General features: G+C 40.4%; 1 protein-coding gene across 6 annotated transcripts in view; it reads left to right on the forward strand.

The window, feature by feature from the left end:
• tns2a (tensin 2a) overlaps positions 1-21,642 on the forward strand; it is a 54,112-nt gene that overhangs the window by 27,241 nt on the left and 5,229 nt on the right. For 5 of the 6 annotated variants that reach the window (XM_042003798.1, XM_042003800.1, XM_042003799.1 and 2 more), the window contains exons 4-22: positions 6,027-6,065; positions 6,475-6,516; positions 7,903-7,952; positions 9,261-9,444; positions 9,703-9,753; positions 9,858-9,980; positions 11,743-11,807; positions 12,160-12,243; positions 13,223-13,335; positions 13,976-14,036; positions 14,376-14,451; positions 14,795-14,924; positions 16,667-16,732; positions 16,893-17,009; positions 17,160-18,728; positions 19,009-19,174; positions 19,591-20,744; positions 20,877-21,008; positions 21,123-21,218. In XM_042003798.1, coding sequence (XP_041859732.1) covers positions 6,027-6,065; positions 6,475-6,516; positions 7,903-7,952; positions 9,261-9,444; positions 9,703-9,753; positions 9,858-9,980; positions 11,743-11,807; positions 12,160-12,243; positions 13,223-13,335; positions 13,976-14,036; positions 14,376-14,451; positions 14,795-14,924; positions 16,667-16,732; positions 16,893-17,009; positions 17,160-18,728; positions 19,009-19,174; positions 19,591-20,744; positions 20,877-21,008; positions 21,123-21,218 — 4,318 coding nt within the window. The remainder of the gene's footprint in view (positions 1-6,026; positions 6,066-6,474; positions 6,517-7,902; positions 7,953-9,260; positions 9,445-9,702; positions 9,754-9,857; positions 9,981-11,742; positions 11,808-12,159; positions 12,244-13,222; positions 13,336-13,975; positions 14,037-14,375; positions 14,452-14,794; positions 14,925-16,666; positions 16,733-16,892; positions 17,010-17,159; positions 18,729-19,008; positions 19,175-19,590; positions 20,745-20,876; positions 21,009-21,122; positions 21,219-21,642) is intronic. The other variant, XM_042003801.1, reaches the window with a different exon arrangement.

Consider the following 21,642-nt stretch of genomic DNA (forward strand, 5'->3'; position numbering starts at 1 on the left):
CCTCACAGCTGCTTGGAGCAAAAACTAAATGAGACAGAGACCTCTGCTTCTCCTTTTGGGGTTAAAAGAAAGTGTGAGAACAAGACCAAGAGAGGAAAAAGTGTTGAACAGTGAGAACATTTAAAAAGGAAGAAAGATTATCTGGCCTCACATAGAGAGGAATACAATATTGGACTTCTAAGTCTGCTGGATGTAAATGTTTCACTTGACTAGTATGTGTTGTTTCTGCTTAGCTGCAGCTTTGAGGCTCCCCTGAGTTAGGCTCAGTGCTTTCTGGTTTTCTCATGAAACCCACCTTGTCATGATTAAGAGGCATTAGACATTTAGGGTGCATTTGAAAGACTGCTATATGGCTAAGCTGTGCAGGTATCTCTCAGAACTTTCATAAAACGAGTCCTGCAGGTTTGTGCATGCCTGATTTCCTGACTGACATTGAAAAAGTTAAACTCAAGGTCTTAAAAATTTAGCTGTGAGCACATAGAAGAGAAGTAATTAAGTGAAACACATTAAGTACTACTACTGTCATCTCCCTGCCGTCTTACAATATAACCCTTGTGACAAATGACCCTCCGAACATTGCCCTAAATGGGATATTCAAGCACAACTTCAGTCAGTTAAGTAGAGTTTCTATCATCTAGAACAAAATTGCTCTCCTTACCTCATTAAACAGTACGGTACACACAGTAGGAGAAAGAGCCGCCAGTAATTTCCTTCCACAGAATGACTTTATTCAGCAGGTGGCCGTGACATTGTGCCAAAAACACAACTTTGGGATTGGCAGCCTTGTAGTTTTAGTGGGGAATAAAAACATTTTTGCTCAGTATTTTTTTTTTTTTTTTTGGCTCTGACAGCTTTTAGCATACTTTCCTTCAACCATTTATCTCTGTGGAATTTTAGCTGTGACATAAAACAGGTGTAAGACAAAGATTATACCACATAGCTCAAATTGCTGGCAAGCATGACCAGTACCGCCTTGAGATTTGTAAGTCTTTAATTTAGTTATTTATGTAGTTATTCTAAAGAATAACTATCTTTCAGTAGTTTGTGTCTTTAATACAACAACCATAAAGCTTGTTTGAGAGGAGCTGAAGTTTCTGTAATTAGATCATGTCCAACTGGATGAATCACCACAGAATTTGGGGAACTCCTTCTGTGCTTTTGCTTTATTACAACCATTTTATTTGGATGTGCTTCAGTGATGCTGACACACCTGTTCCATCACTGCTAAAAACACATGTTTAATTTCATGTCAAGGCTCCTTTTTGTTCTTGAACTCATTCTCTGATGATGTTAATGATAAAAGCACCAAAGGTCTTGGCCAGCATTGACCTTCACTGCTGATTCTTTGCAGCTTTCATCTGATTGACTCTCCCAAGGGGGTTGGAGGAATGAGGAGACTGTTTGGCCTCAAGCTGATCATCAAAAGAAATGCTACATTAAGTGCAGCACTCATATGTAACCAGGGAGCACAGCACACATGGTCTAATGAGGATCTAGGTTGGTTGTAATTGTTAGGTTTGCTCACAGCCATACCTGCTATCATGTTTCAGGACTCAGGAATCTCAAACCCTTTCCTTGGGCATATTCTTTCATTATGTAGAGGTGTGGTACCCCCTTTCTATTAGGGATTAAGGAGTAATAGTAATGCAGTCCTCACTGATCTCAGTAAGAAAACTGACACTTAACTAACCTTCAAGAATAAAGGAATTAGAACTGGGCTTTGGTTTGGGTGCATCTTCAAATTCTTGCTGCTTAGATAACCTGCCCACCTACAAAAATCCAAAAAAGCAATCCAGCTTTGGTTCTACCATTTCATGACTTTTCCGGCAATAAACTGTTGGACCTTAAATGCTTTGATTTTTATGATGCCTTGGCCCATCTCTTAAGTAACAATATAATATGAAAAAATGCAGTTGGTTTTCCAGAGTTAGCAACCTTTGTCCACAGTTTACTCCCCTGCCGTGCCAAACCAAAAGTGCTTCCTTATATATATTTTTCTTTCTTCATATACTCATATTTTTGTAGAATATGAGTGCAGTAGGGGTTACTTTTGGATAGTTCTATATTATTTAAGTGTTAGTTGATGACGTTTTAATGCAATGCATTAGGCAGAGAAACTATTAAAAGCATTGAAGTAATGTTAACCTGTAAGTATTTGCTCACAGAAATATTGAATCATATCCCAAACACACTGCCCTCACATACCCACTTCTTACAGTTATAACATACCAAGTTTGCTGCCTCACCCCTAAGTTATCCCTGTTTGAGCCCACAGCTCTAAAGCTGTGCGTTGAGAGGAGAGAGCTGTGCATTATCCATTTGCTATGCTTCTTCCAGCTTTGATGGATCAAAGAGGATGTTAGGAGCCAGAGGAGCCAGGGCCACTGCAGCAAAACAAAACCCTGAGTGTGGAAGATGACAGGGGGCTGGCAGATGGAGATAGAGGGAAGAGCACAAGGAAGGGTTGGAGGAGGGGGGGTGCGGAGAGATGGAGGAGAGGGTTGTGAGGGTCAGGGTTTTGCCAGCTGGACCAACCTGAGAAGAAGCAGCAGAGGTGAAGGAAAGGACAACATTTCAGAACTTGAATTGAGAGCAAGTTGGAACAAGCTTCCTAGTCACCAGTCCTTGCTTTGTTTTGGTTTGTTTTTAAGAATATTTGGTTACTGATGGACACCAGTGAAAAGGCTCTTAAAGATGAAGACTGCAGATGTAAGAGTAAAAACAGACTGCAGGGAATGAAACGACCTCAAGAAAAGTCATAGAAGGTAGGTCTCAAGTTGGAGAGGTGACAAACAGGAAAGATTTTGTTAGAAACAGATTAGACGAAAAAAGGAAGTGAAGAAGGAGGAAGGAAATATTGGAATTGAGAGAAGATATACAAAGGAAAAAAGCTGGTGATTAGGAGAAATTTCCGTACGTCCAACAAGAAAAACAAGATAAAAAGCATGAGAGGAAAAAAAAAAAGTAGTGAGAAAGAGAGAAAAATAGCCAATAGTAAAACACATGTTAAAAGGAAAGTGAAACATGACAGAAAACTAAGGAAGCAGGATGAGGAGGAGGAAAAGAGGAAGGAAGAGGATACATATACCAACAGATAAGAGAGGAGAAAATCTAACAGTAAAGAGGGGATGAAGAGAGAAGTGGAGAGATGGGTGGAGGTCTGTTAGCAGGAAGTACATGTGCAAGTGTTGGCCAGTGGAGATGGAATCTGGTTCTGTGTGGGGTGTTTTTTCTGGCTCAGCTGCCACCCTTAACAGGCCCCTTGACTGGGCACTGGGAGAGAGGGATGAAGAGGAATAAATGGAAGAGAAAAGAGAAAAACATATCATAAATAAATGAATAGGTAACCAATGAAACAAGTGTCAGCTGCTTGCAGCTTTTTATAAATAAGCACAGCATAGAGTTAAAATTGGGTAACTGTTGTAAAAGCAACTGGAAATTTGAGACAAAGTGGAATGTAAGAACTACTTCCAGGTCTGGAAACTGGAACCAGTGAATGATCCCATAAGGTTTTAATTTTTTTTGTAAGAAGCAAGTTGAACATCTGCATTTTCAGGCACCAAATTTCTTATTGAGTTTTGTGGCAAGTGTTTTTATTATATAACATTGATCACATGAAGCACCACAAAGCAAGAGTGATACGTTTCCTCATGAGATCAACGTCCATTCGTTAAACGTTGATTAAACAAATAAGCCTTGATAAATGAAAATTAAATGAGGATAACTGATTTTTTTGTTGTACTATATCACTACAATGGATCAAACAGTCTGTTAAAGGTGGTAAATAGAAGGAAGTTAAAGACGGATACAGCAAATGATTAAAACTGTGTAAGATTAGTTTTTTTAACAGAAGGAAACGAGCAGTAGATAATATGGTGCTGTGTCAAATTGAAAAATAATAACAGAGTGATATAATGAAACTAGCCTGCTTTACCCAGAGGGAATTAAAAGAAATAGGAGCCTGACCCTTGGGTGATTGGATAAAAAAACTAAACAAAACAAAAAATAAAGAAACATGCAGGATAAGATTTGAAATTCAGCCCTCTATAGCATCGGAAAAGATGTGACTCATAAAGCAACATTGTTCTGTTAGTCATACGATAGCCGACGTTCAACCTGAACCTTTTTGCTTCTGTCAACCATATCACGTCTCAATTTAGCTCTTTATCAGTTCCTCTGCTTTCCTGTTGATGTCTGTGCTTACGCAGAAACTGCAGCAAGTGACTGAGCCTTAAGCTAAAGAAGGAAGGGAAGAAAGAAAGCTTAATGTGGCCACGCAGCACATAGACTGTGGTGGCGACACACCCCCCAGGTTCAGGGCCTGTGTAACTTCCCCTTTGTGCACAATGAAATGTAGACAAGCCCTTGCCCTTTTCCTGTATCCAAATAAACAGTCCAAAAAGGGTTATTTGGCAGGAACACAGCCCTTCGTGTGTGTGTCCAGACACGTGTGTGTGTTTGTGTGTGTTACGTAAGCATGATTGTGGTCCTCAGTCTCACCATTAGAGCTGCTTTTCAACTCTTGCTTCCTTTGGTTACAGTTCATTGACCCATAGGGCCATAACAGACTTGGGAATCAGATGTTTTATTCTGTATACATGCGTTTGTGTGTCAATGCTGCCCCAGCTGTTTTCCATGTATTTGAATTCATGGTTGCACATACTTAACATTTTCTAAACATGACCTCAAACATTTGTTACGCTTGTGTTTACATGGCACTTAACTGCATCTTAGGAGTTTTCTGTGTGCTGTTCATCATCATAATGCGTTTCTTCCACCTGGATAATGGCTGACAAATTGAAAGGTTGAAATTAAGAATTTTTGCATGTTACATGTTTGCTTTATCCAAGTTCTTACTAATGTGGTGCGTTGTTTAAGCAAATTCTTTTCAGATTTTTCTGGATAGTTCATTGATACTAAAAATAATTTAAGATATTGGATTATGCTTTTTTGATATCACTCTTATGTTAATAAATATGCATTTGGAGCAAGACTACTAACTGAACATAAAGAGCAAATTAAACTTTTACTTACTATCCCTCTGAGCAAACACACTTATACGATCTGCATACGTGCAGCTTAAAATTGAGCTAATTAAGTCATAAAGTGAATGTTTTTTTTAGCATTTATATGAGCCCATAAATAGCCATAGCAAACTCAGGAATTGCAGTAGAAAATGTGACATTATTGGCAAGTTTTGTAGCCAAAAAGCACTTCTTCAGTGTCATTTGCAGGGCTATGATTAATACTCGCCAACCAAGCCAGCGGGTTAGATTCACTTTGGTTGGTATGAAAATTTACTGTCCAGTTTGGCAGGTGATGAATGAAGCTAGTGAGATTTTTCCTGGCAGTGCTAACTCTACATCTCCTTGAACATGTTCTAGTGATGTATGATGTCCATTGGCTGTGTGGTTACTTTAGCGAGTGTGGTGTCGTTTAAACACACCTGCCTGAACAAAGTGCAGCTAAATGAGGAGCTAGATTTAAATGAAGGGATGGTTAGCTGTTGGGGTGTAAAGAACAAGGCCAGTTAAAAGAGAGAGAGAAAAATGAAAACAGAAGTATTTTGTTAAGGTGGTTGTATTTTTTATGTTTTTTTACTTTTTATACATTTTCAACTCCTAATGTTGGACAGCCCAAATTACTAGTAGTGTAAAAAAATCTATTAAGCTGAAGTTTAAAGTAGGTTATTTCAAATGTGTTTAGAGCAAAAGTTATGGAAAGTTAAGTTGTGGAAAGTCTGATTGGAATGACACTGTTAAAATATTTCTTTAGCGCAGCATGCTAATTGTAGATAGATCTGTTTTCTGTTAGCAAAGACATAGCTTAGCTTAAAGAAGCTTAACAAATGTCCTGGCTCTGATCTGAAAGACAGCTATGAATGTTGCATTAAAATGAAACTGAATAAAAGAGCCTTTACTAAAACTTTAAACTCTGGTACTTTTTCAAGAACTCTTATTGTTCTGTTTGTTGTTTTATTGTGAATTAATCCTGGGTTCTAATATGGCTATCTTTCTGTGTTCCAGGTGACCTCTGCATGCATCCCAGCCCCCACCAATGATCTGGTTAGTCTCATTTTATTTATTTCTTTTCCTAAAGAGCATACTGTGTACAGACGTTTTCCCACTGTGTCTATCATAGTTGGGAATGGTGACTCCCCAAAACCACTGTATGATTTCCTCCCAGCTGAATTCCTTTTCGGAAGCCAAGCCCTCTGCTTGGCGGGATCTCTGTTCATTTCTGGAGGACAGTGAAATTTCAGCTGAGAGGAAGAATGTATTTGCTGTTGGTACAGGAAGTAGTCATGTTCATTTATTTGTTTAATTAACTCTCCTTTCCTTCCTGTATTTCGCCTCTTCCTCTCTCCTCTTTCTCCCCTCACCTCCCTTCACCATCCCTTTGCCCTGCTTTCTATTACACCATTCACTTTCCTCTCCTCCCACTTTCTTGTCACCACCTCTTCATCGCATCCAGCAGCGTAGAGGGACTGCTCCTTCTCGACACATCCAACACCTGGTGAGCACACTTTAACCTTCATCCTCTCTTCTCTTCCTCTTCACATTCATACTCTTTCTTATTATCTTTCCCTTTCCCTTCCGCTCCCTGTGTTACACAATCTGGGAAATTTCCAAATTTGACAGGGAAAAACAAGAAAAAAGAATGTACACAAACAAATCTTAAAGCTTGTGACTGATACAAATGCTCATAAAACTGAACCTGATACTTGATCATAAGATGTTGTGATTTTGTGAGTATATATTTTACCGTCAAGATGCACAGACTGAATGAATGTAGAATATCTAACAATCCACAGATCGGATTTAGACCATTAAGAAGTATAATGGAAAGTCATGAATCACCAGAAACAATCAACTCCACACTCAGGAGAAAAATATTCCTTTTCCAGAAATATACCCACAATTATTTGCTGTATGCTTTAAGTTTTGGTTGAGGCAAATGAATCTGCATTGTAGAAATGTCTGTACAACTGAGGCATGCATATCAAAAAGTTGTTTAATCTGATTAAAACTGTCAATTAAACTGATTTGTTTTATATGCATCCAATTGTGTGGTCTTGTCAGAAATTGTGTAGTAAAACATAAACACTTTTCTATGAACAGCCCTACTCTGTGATGTATCTGAGTATTATAAAGGAATAAATGACAGCTAATAAAAACACTAACATGCCTATTGTTTAGCTGGTATGTCAGTGTTGTAACTGGAGATAGATACTGTAGGACTGGATATAAATTGAATAGATGATGGCTGAAGCTCTCCATTGAAGCCTGTACAGAAATGTGTTAAGGTGCAATGCCACAGTTTGTTGCAAAGCACTGGCCTCAAGACATTTACTTAATAGATAGAAATCCTCAAAAAAACATACTTTTGCCCAGTCGGCTTTCAGGGATCATTTTCTAGCTCAACGTTTTTATCTTAATATGGTCATGCATGGCTTCAGAAAGACCGCCATGGCAACTGCAGAATGCAAGAAAATCAAGGCAGCAAAATGGCGGTCTACATCTTGGAGGGTTCATTCATTGGATAATATACAGACTATGATTACAGTGTAGCTTGCTAGGGTTGTCAACCAACCAAACAACCAACCAGCCAATCAATAAAAAAGCACATATTTTCTTTGTGGTGTTTGAATATGTTTAATTTACTCACAACAATAAAGAAAATAATAATAAGAAGAAGAAGACAAAGAATGACAAACATAGCAAACATGGATTTATCTCTTCCAAAGGGACGTTTTGTCCATACTGTTGTCCAGTCAAAATGTCACTTAGCTGAAGACTTACCATTACATCAAAACACTAAATGATGTCATCTCTGCAGCAGTCAATCATGTGTGGATCATTTTTATTGCATTGTATTTCTTTTCTTTTTTTCCCCCCACAGGGATCTACCAAGTCTCTAACTTACACCAAACAGAGAAACACCTTGCCAAGGTAACATCATTCTAAGCAATTTCTAAAGATTAATCTCTTATATTGTAATGTCTATTCCCTTTTTTTTCTTTTTTCTTTTTTGGCCCTTCTCTGCTCTCTGCTCTAATCTGAGCCTTTTACACTTGTTGCTCAGACTAATGGTCCTCTCCCCTTTGTTCTCAGTGGACGGTTTAGTGTCATGCATGTGATGGAGCAAGTTGATCTGACCTTTATGTTACAAACAGTATCCAGTTTCTCTCCTTTCCACTCCTCTCTGTCTGCGTTTTCCCCCTGTCCATCCAGCCCAGAGTTTAATCAGACAGGTTGAGCTGCCATGAGCAATCTACAGGGGTAAATGAAATCTGAAATGTACAAAAAATCCTTAGATTCTTTTTATATTTCTTTATATATAAAATATATGTAAAGAAAGAAAATGTTTTTCACTGAAGTCATTAAAGTCAATTAAGAAAATCCAATTGACTTGGTCATTCATTAACTGGCAAAAGAAAGTGAATCACTCAGATTCACAGTTCTTTTGAAAGTGAAATTAGAGTCAGATGTTTTCAGTCAGTTACATGATAATCAGATGAAAGCGCGCGCCTTGTTTTATTTAAAGAATGGGCAACGGTTTGTGAGTCATGGCAGAAACGAAGGAGAGTTATACAAACCTCAGTTACTGGAAAAACATATAAAACCCATCCGATAAGTTTTGATTCATTCAGTCCACAGTCAGGCATGTAATGTACAAAAGGAGGATGCTCAGGACCAACAGCCCCCCCCCCAAGAGTAAAGGCCTCTTATTCACCAAACAGATGTCAAGAACCAGTGGTATCAAAAGTCCATCTGTTATGTCTTCTTATTTTACCAGCATCTGGGAAAAAAGTAAGAAGATATTAAATACATCACAAAGACCAGGACCACCTCATAGACGTGCAAGCTACAGGCTGCTAACACTGGCTTATTTTACCAGTGAAAATGGTTCTAGGCCAGGACAACCTGAGTTCTGAAAAAAGCAGCAGATTCAGTTTAGACAGCTGTCTCTGAGCTGATTCTTAAGTCAGTTGTTGGTTATCCAGGAAGACAATGTTTTAGTGGTTTCTGGAAGATTTATGTGCCAGTTAGTGTTGCCCAAGTGGGTCACAACCCAACTGAAGCTGAAGGCAAAGATTTATACACTTTTAGTCATTGATGTAGCTCATTGGATGCTTTTCCTCAAAAACTACAAAATCAATCAATATAGTTTTTTAGACTTTAGTAAAAACATAATATATTGGACCTTATTTCCATATTTTATAAATGTCCTCTCTCATTTGTCCCATGTTTCACCAGGAGTTTCAGCGTGGACCGTGTAATGGAGCGTGTAATGGAGCGCCACTATGACTTTGACCTGACGTACATCACAGAGAGGATCATCTCTGTCTTTTTCCCACCGAAGCTGGAAGAGCAGAGATACCGCCTCAACCTGAAGGAGGTGGCTGCCATGCTCAAGTCCAAACATCAGGACAAATTTCTGGTGAGGGAACGGCAGCACAGAGACTCGCAACAACTACAGTAGTTTTCACCAGCTGTGTGGTTTATAGCAGATAGTTATTCTCTGCTGGAGATGCTTGTTTCACAATGGTGTTTGTCATTTACACTTCAGCCACAGAAGCTTAAAAAACAATCAGCAACCCACAAATAAGCAGCCTTTGTGTTTGTCTGGCACACCCGTACTGAGATAATAGAAATAACTTGCTACTGAGATAGAAAAAAACATCCTTTTCTTTTTCAGCTCCTGAATCTTTCTGAAAGACGGCACGATATCACCCGACTAAATCCAAAGGTGAAACGTTTTTTTTAACGTCTCATCACGTCAACATGAGAATAAAGCTCAGAAGCTTTAATATCATCTCCTCTGATGGTTCTCTTGTCTTCATCCACAAACAGGTTCATGACTTTGGCTGGCCCGACCTGCATGCTCCACCCCTGGATAAGATCTGCGCCATATGTAAGGCCATGGAGAACTGGCTGACCTCTGACCCCCAGCACGTGGTGGTCTTACACTGCAAGGTCAGAGTTCAGGGGGCCACTGGGCTTTTTCAGGCAGACATCCCATTTTTTCCCAGGCTCTTAAACACACAGATGTGGCTGTAACAAGACTGCATCAAAGCTGGAATGGCTGTTGTGTTGGTAGTTTTTGCTAATGCAGATTTCATATTTGTCTCTGGTGCACTGACTTATAACAAGCCTCTAATAGCTCACTGTAACTGATTAAGATGACAACAGTTTCCACTAGTTATACTGTTGGCTAATAGATGTCACTGCATGTTGTAAATGAATTGCAAATACTCCACGAATATAATTTTTTTTTTACAACTGTCAGATTTTATAACAGAAGTTTGACTATATGGGACCTAGTAATGAATTTAATATGACACAAGTCCACTCCACAACAGCCACATTAACAAACAGACAAGCAGTAAATCATTTTACTTCTAATCAGCAATTCACTGAAGTCAATAAATCACAGGTTCTCAACTGATCACACACACAGCCTATTAGAGCTTGGCATGCTAACCCAAATTATTAAGGCAGAAAAACTGTGACTCTATGAGGATTTCATGTTATACCTCACTCACTTGTTGCACTCTGCATGGACAGTTTTGAATTACGGGGGATCTAAAGGGAACCTGAAAAGCAGATGAGGTCCCCTTAAAGCACTCACCTCAGAAAATAAGGGAGAGCTGTGAAAAATACCACATTTCACATTCAGGCTATGTTTTATTTTGTTTTTCATAATATTCCTGGTGTTTCTTAAATTAAAAGACTAGCATTAATTTGTTAGAGTTGCATGTTTATTTATCTCTTACATTAAATATCCCAAACATAGTTCTTTACTTTTTGAGACAATTTTACAACCAATTTCTTCTGTGGCCACACAATAGTCACACATTACACTCATTTGTTGCATGTTATGAAATGGATCAGCAACAAGTTTGTTACCGTGGAAACTAACAAAAGCAGTTTAACATGACTTAGGAAATTGTGACTCCCATAAAAGCCTTGTGTAGTTTAAACTCTGGTTATACCTCACTGTTCAATCGAATGGCAATTATCGTGCTCGCCATGGCTCTTGCCTGAATAAAATTGTGAGGACTAGTAAGTGAAATGTGACCAAGGTCTGAATGGCTGGATGCTGTCACTTTAACAGATGGATGAAGCCAATAATGTTGAGAATCTCATGTCTGAAGTGGATTTAGTGATTTATTCGTGAAAGTATTTCTGAAGAGTAGAGCCAACTTTTCCTTCGTTAAGTGGTTTTGGTCTGGAGAATCGAAATAGTAAAACCAGACCACTTCTGTGGTCTGCCGACTTTCCAGAACATTCCAGCCACATGAAATTATTTGCTAGTGGATCACAAGGATGGGAATAAGCAAATTGTCAATGAGAAATGCTCCAGTCAGCTCTGTATAACAAACTTTCATTTGTGCTGTATGTGTGGAAGGAGACTTCCTACATGTATCTTGAGAGGTCACATTAGGAATTTCGAGCTGGAATGTCTTTGGAATGTGTCAGGAAGTATGGAGCCCCCACTGTGAAAGACACACCACAGGGAACTTTTTAATTTGAACACCACGACTTTTCTACATCTCTCCACGTCCCTGTCTTGAAGGCTCTGTTTGGGTTTTGCCGTTTCTCCTGTTGTGGCCGAGACTTGGACCAACCACAGTCTCCCAATCTGTGCAAATCCACTGTCTTGGAATAAGTTACAGTGTCTGTGGGTGAAGTCATTTAATTATGATTTTTCCCTTGTTCCATTTCCTTCCTACAGGGCAACAAAGGTAAAACAGGAGTTATTATTGCAGCCTACATGCACTACAGCAAGATCTCTGCAGGGTGAGTGTGTGTTACAGAAATCCAGAGCAAATGTCATTTGTTGTTCATCACAATATCCACATGGAAACATTAAAGGTGACTGAACTAAAGTGCATATTTAATTTAAATAAAGTTGTTTATTATGCATGTCCAGCTTGACTTAAAGCTTTTAAAACAGTAAAACTATAGACTTATGTGCATAAAAATGGTTTCTATGCAGACTCTTTGGAAACTGGTTTATCCTGTGGCCTATGCCAGCTGTATCCTCTCCATGTCCTTTCTGGCATATAGAGAGTCTGGTGCAAGTCCCATGATGGAACTTGTTGGCTCAAAGCACTTGTGTGTGTGTGTGTGTGTGTGTATCTATGTGCAGGGCGGACCAGGCTCTCAGTACTCTCGCCATGAGAAAGTTCTGTGAAGATAAGGTGTCCTCTTCCCTACAACCATCCCAAAACAGGTAGAGGCCATGGGATGAGCTGACAGAAAACAAAGAGGGTGCAGGGTGGAGGGGAAGGGATGGTAGTGCGTATCCAAATTCATAGCTAAGGTCATTAAATCTGGGAAAGAGAGAGAAAGCAGGTTGTAGCCTTAAGCTCATCATGCATATGACTGCTGGGTTATCCCTAGCTAGAATTCTTCACATATTTATTTTATTAATACATGTTGATAAGAAAAAAAAGAAAGAAAGAAAGAAAGAAAGAATTGCTTCATTATTTTATTCACTGCAAAATAGGATCCATTTAATATGAACAAGCAACAAAACTGCCAGCAAGTTTATTGTTAGTGTACATCAAATGCTAAAATGCTAAAAATAAAACTACAACTAATCAGTGTTAGTGTAGCATGAAAACAAAGGGGTTTAGCAAAAGACAGCATAAGCCTGTCCCTTATGTTTTTATGCTAAGCTAACGATAAACATTAACATTAATAGTAATAACAGTCACTGTTAAAGTATTTTAAAATGTGGCTTCTTTGCATACGCTGCTCATTAATGCCTCACTATATTCTCCCAGTGAAGTTTCTTTTTAATGCTAAGCTAACATCTACGTTGCCTCACAGTGGGCACAATCATTGCTAGCTTAAACATGAAAGTTTAAACACATACACAAAAAAATACGTCTAGCTGTTCATGGTCACGTGACCACAGGGTTTTGACGTAGGTTTGCGGCTGCCCAAATAATTTTTATTTATTATTTTATATTTGACTGTGGTAATTGCCAGTCACATTGCTAATCTTGTTTATAGGTAATTAGAGGCAAACTTTTATTCAATTTATAATACCTAACATAGCCTTTCTATTACAGGCACTAATTTAATTGGATTTATTTTAGTCAACAGATGAAACTGTACAGATGGAAATATTAAATTGTGTCATTAATGGCCAGAAGGAGGGTCAAAATATGGACTGATCCCCCTGTTTTTTTTTTATCTTCCAGGTATATCTATTACTTTGGAGGTCTTCTCTCTGGGGCAATAAAGATGAACAGCAGCCCTCTCTTCCTCCACCAAGTCCTCATCCCATCACTCCCCAACTTTCAGAATGAAGGAGGTATATTTGTGAATTTTTTAAGCCAAATTATAAAAAAAAATTTCCACTTGATGCAAGTACATGTCTGGACACTTATTTCCCAGTTCCATCTCTTTATCCACATAGTAAAGATGCTCCATTGCTTTTATTTCTGCTTGACTGATGATAAGCGATTACTGATGTCATGAAAGTTTTATCAAACTAGAATCTTCACAGTAGCTTGAGACCAGAAATCTAATTGCTTGAGAAAAGAAAAAAAGAAAAAAAAAGAAGAAAAGAAACGTTCTTTGGAAATTAAATTAAGATTAAAGATTATTAGTAGATTAAAATCACTCTTCAATTCTCTAGTGAGCTAGTGAGGAGAGTTTTAAGAGGCCTGACATGTACTGCACTGAGTCTTCATATGTAGATAAAACCTACATGAGACGTGATGTTTCTGTTGGCGGGGTCCTCTGACAGGCTTCCCACTGGAATCGCAGCAGTGTTTTTGAATGCTGATGCTATATAGATGGTTGCATTCGTGCTCTACCCACACACATACTTCCCTGTTTATCTTTAATCTGATGATCAAGTCTGCAAGGAAGGGATGGAAGTCAGCACATTCCTTCTTCTTCATGCTGATAATACTTGCTATGTCTAAAGTCCTCTCTCCTTTCTCTAGGTTATTACCCTTTCTTGAAGATCTACCAGTCCATGCAGTTGGTCTACACTTCAGGCATATAGTGAGTTTGTCTTTTCTAACTCATATTGTGGCTAAGCAGGGCCATTTTTGCTGGCTAGGGAGTGTTTGCTTTCATAAGTTGAGGTTTCAACATTGTCACAGTTTAATTAAATAGGAGGGAAGGTTGTTTTTCTTCTTTTGTCCTTCAATGTCAATTAAATATGTGGTCTGAGTGGTGCTAGAAATCAGTCATTTAATCCTATAATGTAAAATTAAATAGTAATTCCATCTTTAAAACCTTTAAAATCATCAATCTTCCACATTCTGTTCATTTCATACTGTTTTTTTTTTTTTTTTTGCTCTGTGAAAAGCTTGCTTGTATATACTTTATCGTTCATAGTGATCTTCAAGGCACTGGAGGCAGGCGACTGTGTGTGACCATTGAACCGGCACTGTTACTTAAGGGTGACATCATGGTGAGTTATATGGGAAGGAAATGGCAAACATAAGACCCCAGATATGTGGGGGATTAATTATAACTCCAACTACTATTTGAGAAAATAAATACAAGAATTAAAAAACAAAAACTGACATACTGCAAAAGTACAGTCATGTGTTTTTTTTTCATTTTGGTTTGAAAAGAGCTCTGTCATTTTGTTAACTAGGAATCATAATTTGTCTGTTTTGTGCAGTCCATCATTTGTGTAGGTGTCACTCATTTTGGGAACATGAAGCCAAACATTTACTGCTTAGACCTCCAATTATCCCAAATCCATCTCAAGCTGCTTCAGTTTCTTCACTCTCTGCTGCCCTCTACAGGTCAAATGCTACCACAGGCGAGCCCAGAGTGCTGACAGAGACACCGTGTTTAGGCTGCAGTTCCACACCTGCACCATCCACGGATCCCAGCTCTGGTTTGGCAAAGGAGAGCTGGATCAAGCCTGCACTGGTAAGTTTATTTAAGTGGCATATACAGTTCCAAGATAAGAAACTACAGGGAATTACAGGGAGATACAATTAGGGTAAGAAATATTTGGACTGTAAAACAATTTTAATGATTTGAGCTCTGCATGCCACCACATTGGGTCTGTTTCACATCCCCATCTTTGACTGCATGTTGTGGGTTCACAGCAACAGCTTCCAAACGCAAATGCCACCTGAAATCAACTCTAGACCTTTTACTTGCTTGACTGATGAAGCCCATAAAATAGCTTGAAAGTTAACTGTCCAATTACTTTTGTTGCCTTAAAAAAAAGAGCAAGTACAGGTAAAAAAAAAAAAAAAAAAGAAAGAAAGAAAGAAAAAAGGGCAGGTACATATTAAAGAGTCCCTAAACCTTTCCTCCAATTTGGGTGTCAATACCCTCAAATTAAAACTGAGAGTCGTAACTTTAAGCCCATATTGATTAGATAACTGTATCTTGAGTATGTTTTGATAAACAGCTAAAGTAACAAAACTTTTGTCAGTATCTAAATATATTTGGACCTGACTATATGCCTGACTTGTTGTTGAGTGTAACAGTGTGGACACAGTCCTATATGTGGAAGTATTAGTTTGCCCTTATATAGTAAGAAAAAGAGCAACATGAACTTTTGAATTATTCATAGTGTTATTTTAACATTTACGTGGTCAATTATATTAATTCATCCATCATCATTCTATACCTCCTTTTTACAATTCAGGGTTGTCAGTTATAGGTGAATATTGTTTTGATGTTAGGAAGCAGCTGGACTGTTATGTATCTTACAGAGAAGAAGAAATGTGTATATATACATATACATATATATATATATATCTATATATGTATATATATATATACATATATATATATGTATATTGGATTTAAGGTCACGGTTTGGTCATTTTTAGTACAATAAGGGAACAAATGCAAAACATAAAACAGCTTAACTTTGGTCTTTGGTCAGCTGACTGTAAAGCTACTATTTGCTAGTATTTAAGTGATTGAAGGAGTTTTTTATTACTTAGTTTTGGGAGTCAAATTATGTCTTAAAACAATGGTTCATCCATTTTTTACTGCGCAAGGGGAAATTTTTATTGTCCCCTAAATGTCACTTTTGGTATTTTTATTGTAAATTGTCATTCAGACACAGTTTGTTAATCTCACAGTAAAAATAATGACCACTTACAACAAACTGACAAACACAGCTCTTTAAAATGCCACTGTGGGAATATATTCTTTGTGGTTTGGCCTCAAAATGTCGTGGTTGGACAAATCTTTAAATAATAGTGGTCTAATTCCCCCATCATTGATGTAATAACAGCCCCCTGGAGGAGAGTATAGCCAGAATGTCTCAAGGTAATGCTGGGAGAGTAAATGTTAACATGATAAGAGGTTACACAATATTTATGTTCATAACAATTATGGCCATTACATCATTTCCTCCTTGGTTTACTTTCTCTGAAATGACAGATCATCATATGTTTGTAGAAGCAATGCGGGTTTTAAACCAATGCAAGAGATGAAGAGTTAAAAATATTTAGAAGTATGTGATTATGGGATCATATATTTGTGGAAAGCATTAATAAATTTGATTTATAGTACTGGAGCTTTCTGGGGTTCTTATAAATCTTCATTTCACGAAGACTGATGTAGGGAGTTTAAATCTACAGTCATGTATTTTTGGTAGTGTGTCATGATGTGCTGTGTTTTGTCCCTTTTCTTCTCCATAGATGAGCGTTTTCCATCTGATGCTACCGTGGAGTTTATCTTCTCTTCCGGACCAGAGAGGATCAAAGGTTGGTTTTCCCGACTCCAGGTTCTCACCTGATCAAGTGTTTAGTTTGCAATCACTAAGAGAAAAAAGACAAATCGATGAATGTTAAATAATGCATGTTAGCTTCCTCAAAATCATGTAAATCAAGGGAAGAAATGGAAATGAAAGATGTGTCTTCTCAGGCCGTGAATACCAGAAGAACGACCCTGCAGTCACAGTTGACTACAACACTGCTGACCCGGTGGTTCGCTGGGACTCCTATGAGAACTTTAATCAGCGATATCAGGACAGCCTGGAGGGTGAGTGTTGCCTTCATAATCTGTCTCTGTGGATATTAACTATATAAAACCATACCCAGACAACCGTCTAAAATGAAAAGGTAATAACTGGTTCCATGAATACCCAGTGAGTGTCAACTTTAAAGATGAGCTCTGTTTATTTTGTCTCAGATATTGCCCACACCAGAGGTCCCCTAGATGGCAGCCTGTATGCTCAGATAAAGAAACGGCGAGGTCCTGGCTCCGGTTCTCTCACCTCAACCAATGGCAGCAGCCCAGGAGGAGCCCTCTCAGAAGATAGACCTGATCATCTTATCACTCAGGGTTCAGACTCTGCCCTCTCGGCCCATTCCCTTAATTTGAACCAATTATCTATCCATCCTGACCACCAAGAGGAGCCTATTCGTCCACCACCACCAACCAGGCAGGAAAGGGAGGAGCTTGAACGACTTCTTGGAGGCATTGAAGGAAACGTAGATGGAGAGCGAGAGACCGCCATTCTAGATGATGGAGATTCTTTGCCGTCAGAAAGAACCGGGACACTGAGGCTTAATCGGTCATGTTCCTGCCGGGATGGTTACAGGTCCCAGCGCTGTGCTGAGCCAGGCTGTGACCGCACCCTCCTCATGCCTAATGGCTACTGCCTTGATCGAGCGCCTGGCACCAACGGGCACCATGGGGCGACTCCTTCTGCTAGCCCCAACCCAGCTTCTCCTCCATCACACATGGATCTGTGCCAACACTACAGCCCCCACTCCCACCAGTCCCTCCCACCTCCAGATCTTGTGTGGGACCGTCAGAGTGGCCCATCTCACTACCTTCACCGCTCTTGCTCAGAGACTCCGTCATCTCGACATATCTGTCCGTACCCGTCCCCAGATCTCACCCCCCACTCTCACAATCATTCGCATCACCACCCCATGTCTCCCCCGAATCGCATATGCTGCAGAGAAGATGACTATGCACCCTACCATCATCTTCCTTCACCTCACAGCCATCACCATACCCATCCGCACCACCCGAAACCCTCCACCAGCCCAACTTACCATGATATAATGCTAATGGATGGTCTGCCACCCCCTGGTTGTCCTTGTAGGGACTGCAGCATCAGAAGAGAAGATTCTGCGGCTTACCACAGCCTGAGGTTGGACCGCGGTGACAGCTTTCACTGGGACAGAGAGGCGGAGCTTCAGCAGAGGGAGGTGGGGCTTAGGAGGGCCAGGGATGCTGAGTTACCTAGAGGGTCAGAGCTTCACTGGGAGAGGGATCCTGGGTTGAGGCGAGGCAGAGAGCTGTCCCTCCAATGGGAACGAGACAGGGAGGCTGAGCTGCAGTGGGAGAGGGACAGAGAGGCTGAATATTGGCACAGAAGAGCCACCGTAGCCTCCTACGGCCCACAGGGGCATGATCTTCCAGCCTTCACCTTTGACCCATTGCCAGCAGGTCATCCAGCTTATCCAGAGGCATCAAGGTCCCACGCTCATTCCCACTTGGATCTGAAGTACAGCAGCAGCAGCAGTGGGTACCAAACCCCTCGTCAGGTGTGCCCCTGCTCACCTTACCAGCCTTCACCATCTGAAAGCAGAGGCTACGCCTCAGGCTACCAATCCGAGTCCACGTCCCCACTGCCTCCCTCTTCCTCAATGACAGGGCCCTGCAGCCACAGCAACGGGCCAGCAGACCATAACCACCACCACCATCCAGACTCACAGCAGTCATACAGCTCGGACTCTCATACTGGTGAGTCACGTTAAACAGACTTTCAGTTGTACGTTTAGATTTAACTAGAATGTTGAGGGAATTAGTTTTCCATAATCAGCAACAGCACGCTCCATAAATTTGTGCTCAGAATCACAATCCTCACACTTTACTCACAAACTGCTCCTTGTTGCCTGCTGCCTTCTCTGGATTTTTACACAGCGCTTACATAAGTATCACCAGGGGACATGTGAATTCAGCTGATAGAGTTTACTGAGGTAACTTTTTGTAAATGTTTTCTGTTGTTTCTCTCCTCCCTTAGATGGCCTTCGTAGCTCTGGTGAAAGTGTGGGCTGGAGGGATCACATAACTCATGGCTCCTTTAAGAGGGTCCACAGAGATGGTCACGTTGCCTGCTCCACGCCATCTGACATGTCTGGACCGTCCACTCCTGTCCACACCAGCAGTCCTCTATGCACACAGGAAAGGTACGCCATATTTACAAGTAGTTATTCTGTACCATAAAACATATGAACCACAGGCTATTGTTGTGATTTAGGATTCATCTACACCTGATATTTACCAGGATACAAAGTCAAAGCTTTAGACTGTATGAAAAAGCATTCCGGTTGTCTCTATTCTACCTACATTGATTTATTCATCTAAAAGGAGCTGAATCACCCCTGAGGTCAAGAAAAACAATTCAACGAATAAGTGTACCTTTTTCTTTTCTTTTTTTTTTCTTTTAGCAAAACCATTTTTTTAACCTGACATCGTTTGAGCATGAAATCTGATTATTGCATAATCCTGACCACCTGATTTCATTCAGACTGTATTTGCACACGCAATCAGCATGTGTTTCTGTGTCTCTTATGGTAATGATGACATTGTGTGTCTGTTAAAGTCCCAGTCCAGGAGGAAGAGAGTATGAGATCCGTACCACAGACATCCTTGGCAATGACTATGAGGCTTCCCAGCCGCAGGATGGACACTATAGTGGTAATCATATCATTCAGGATCCTCCAGGAAGTCCAAAAAGCAGCACTGAGAAGTCATTAAATCCAGTCAAAGATACACCATCACACACAGCAACTCCTGTTCAGACAGAATCCTCCAACCACTGCACAGCACCAACAGACCCGTCCATCAACAGTACCCAACAGCGGCACCTCAGCCCAGAGCCACCCCTATCACCTTCTTCTGATTCTGCAACACCAGCTAAATCAAACCAGGAACAGTGCCAGAATCCTTCTTTGCCTGTCCATGCTTCACCTGCAGTGGATATGCACCCCGAACTTGGCTCTCTCACTCTCCAGACCCTTGCTCCATCAGAAGCTGCTGCTCTGCCACCCTCCGTGGTGCAGGAGGTGTCCCATCCTCAGAGCCAGACCCAAACCCATGCTAATGGCTCTGCAGGACTGACTTCAACAATGAAACCTCACCCAGAAGCCTCCAAACCAACCATCTCCAACACCACATTTTCTCCTCCACCATCATCCCCGCAGCCTGCATCCAGCAGCATGGAAGGCTCCCCAGTCTCTGACACACCAGTCCCTGGTTTCGCCACCCTGGGAAGGAAGTTGATGTTAAGTGGATCAGACCCCCACCACCCAAATCATATGCAGCACCACGTACCTCAACATCACCACTACCCATCCATGGAGCACAGTGTCGCTCTGGACACTAGCAAGAGGCACTACTTTTCTGGTCACATCCCACAACATCACCCAGCCTCCTACGCCAACTATTCCACCATCTCCATCCCCCTCCCTCACCCACAGCCACCTCTGCCAGAGAAGAGACATCAGTCCACTCAGTTGGGATCTTCCAGCGATGGGGGGAGGCCAGCAGTGGGTCATGTGCCTCCCTCCAACACCAGTACCACCCAGCATCAACATCATGTCACATTTTCTCCCACTGTAGGGGAAATTGCACCCCCTGCAAGCCAAAATGATGAAGTAGCACCTGTGGTGCCTGAGACTGCCAACAGGGTCAGTGTTAAGTTTGTCCAGGACAGTTCGAGGTTCTGGTACAAGCCTGGCATCTCTAGAGAGCAAGGTAAGCTCTTTATTTCCTCAAGTATACCTTTTTCCAAACAGTAACAATCAATTTTGTTTTAAATGATCACATTTTTACAGCGTTAAAGTAGGCAGATGTAAGTTCCTAACATTTAGGTGTGCCCACCTGTAGCAATTGCAGCTCTAAAGGAAAGAGAGCCTGGAACCTTCCTGATCAGGGACAGTAACTCTTTCCAGGGGGCCTATGGCTTGGCCCTGAAGGTGGCCACGCCTCCTCCCAATGTCAACAACCACAACGGCAAAGGTACAAAATAATAGTTTACATTATTTTTTGCATGCATATTCTCTCTGCCTGTCACATATCACTCACTCAGATGTTGTTTCCATTTATATGCTTTACATAAATCCACTATTATAGTGAGTGATCCTCTGGAACAGCTGGTGAGACATTTCCTAATAGAAACAAGCCCTCGGGGAGTGAAGATTAAAGGATGTCAGAATGAGCACCACTTTGGTACGTTTCCCTTTCCAAATGTAGAAAATGTTCAAATCTGTGTGTCACTGAAAAAATATATCAACACCTGGGGTCTTATTTGTCTTCAGATCAAGAACCTGTTCATCTAAAATGAACTTGAACCGATGGCAGCTAACTTGTGATTTCCCCTCAGAAAATCCCAACACAAATGAAGATTAAATTAGGAGCAACTAGATGCCAAAAGAAAGAAGCAACTGATTACTCTGGAATAAAAAGATTTACAAAGCCAAACACAGATTGGCAGTGAGTTGCTGATGGAGAAGAGACAGGAATGTGTCTGATGTTAAAAAGCAATCCTCTGAGTTTAAATGAAAAGGCGTAACTGCTCGTACCACTTTGCATCTGGCAATTAATTCCTTACAACTTTATTTGAAAATTACTGACGTTGTAAAACCTTGTTCAA

This window comes from Melanotaenia boesemani, chromosome 13 (genome assembly GCF_017639745.1).
Source record: "Melanotaenia boesemani isolate fMelBoe1 chromosome 13, fMelBoe1.pri, whole genome shotgun sequence".
NCBI classification, from domain to species: Eukaryota; Metazoa; Chordata; class Actinopteri; order Atheriniformes; family Melanotaeniidae; genus Melanotaenia; species Melanotaenia boesemani.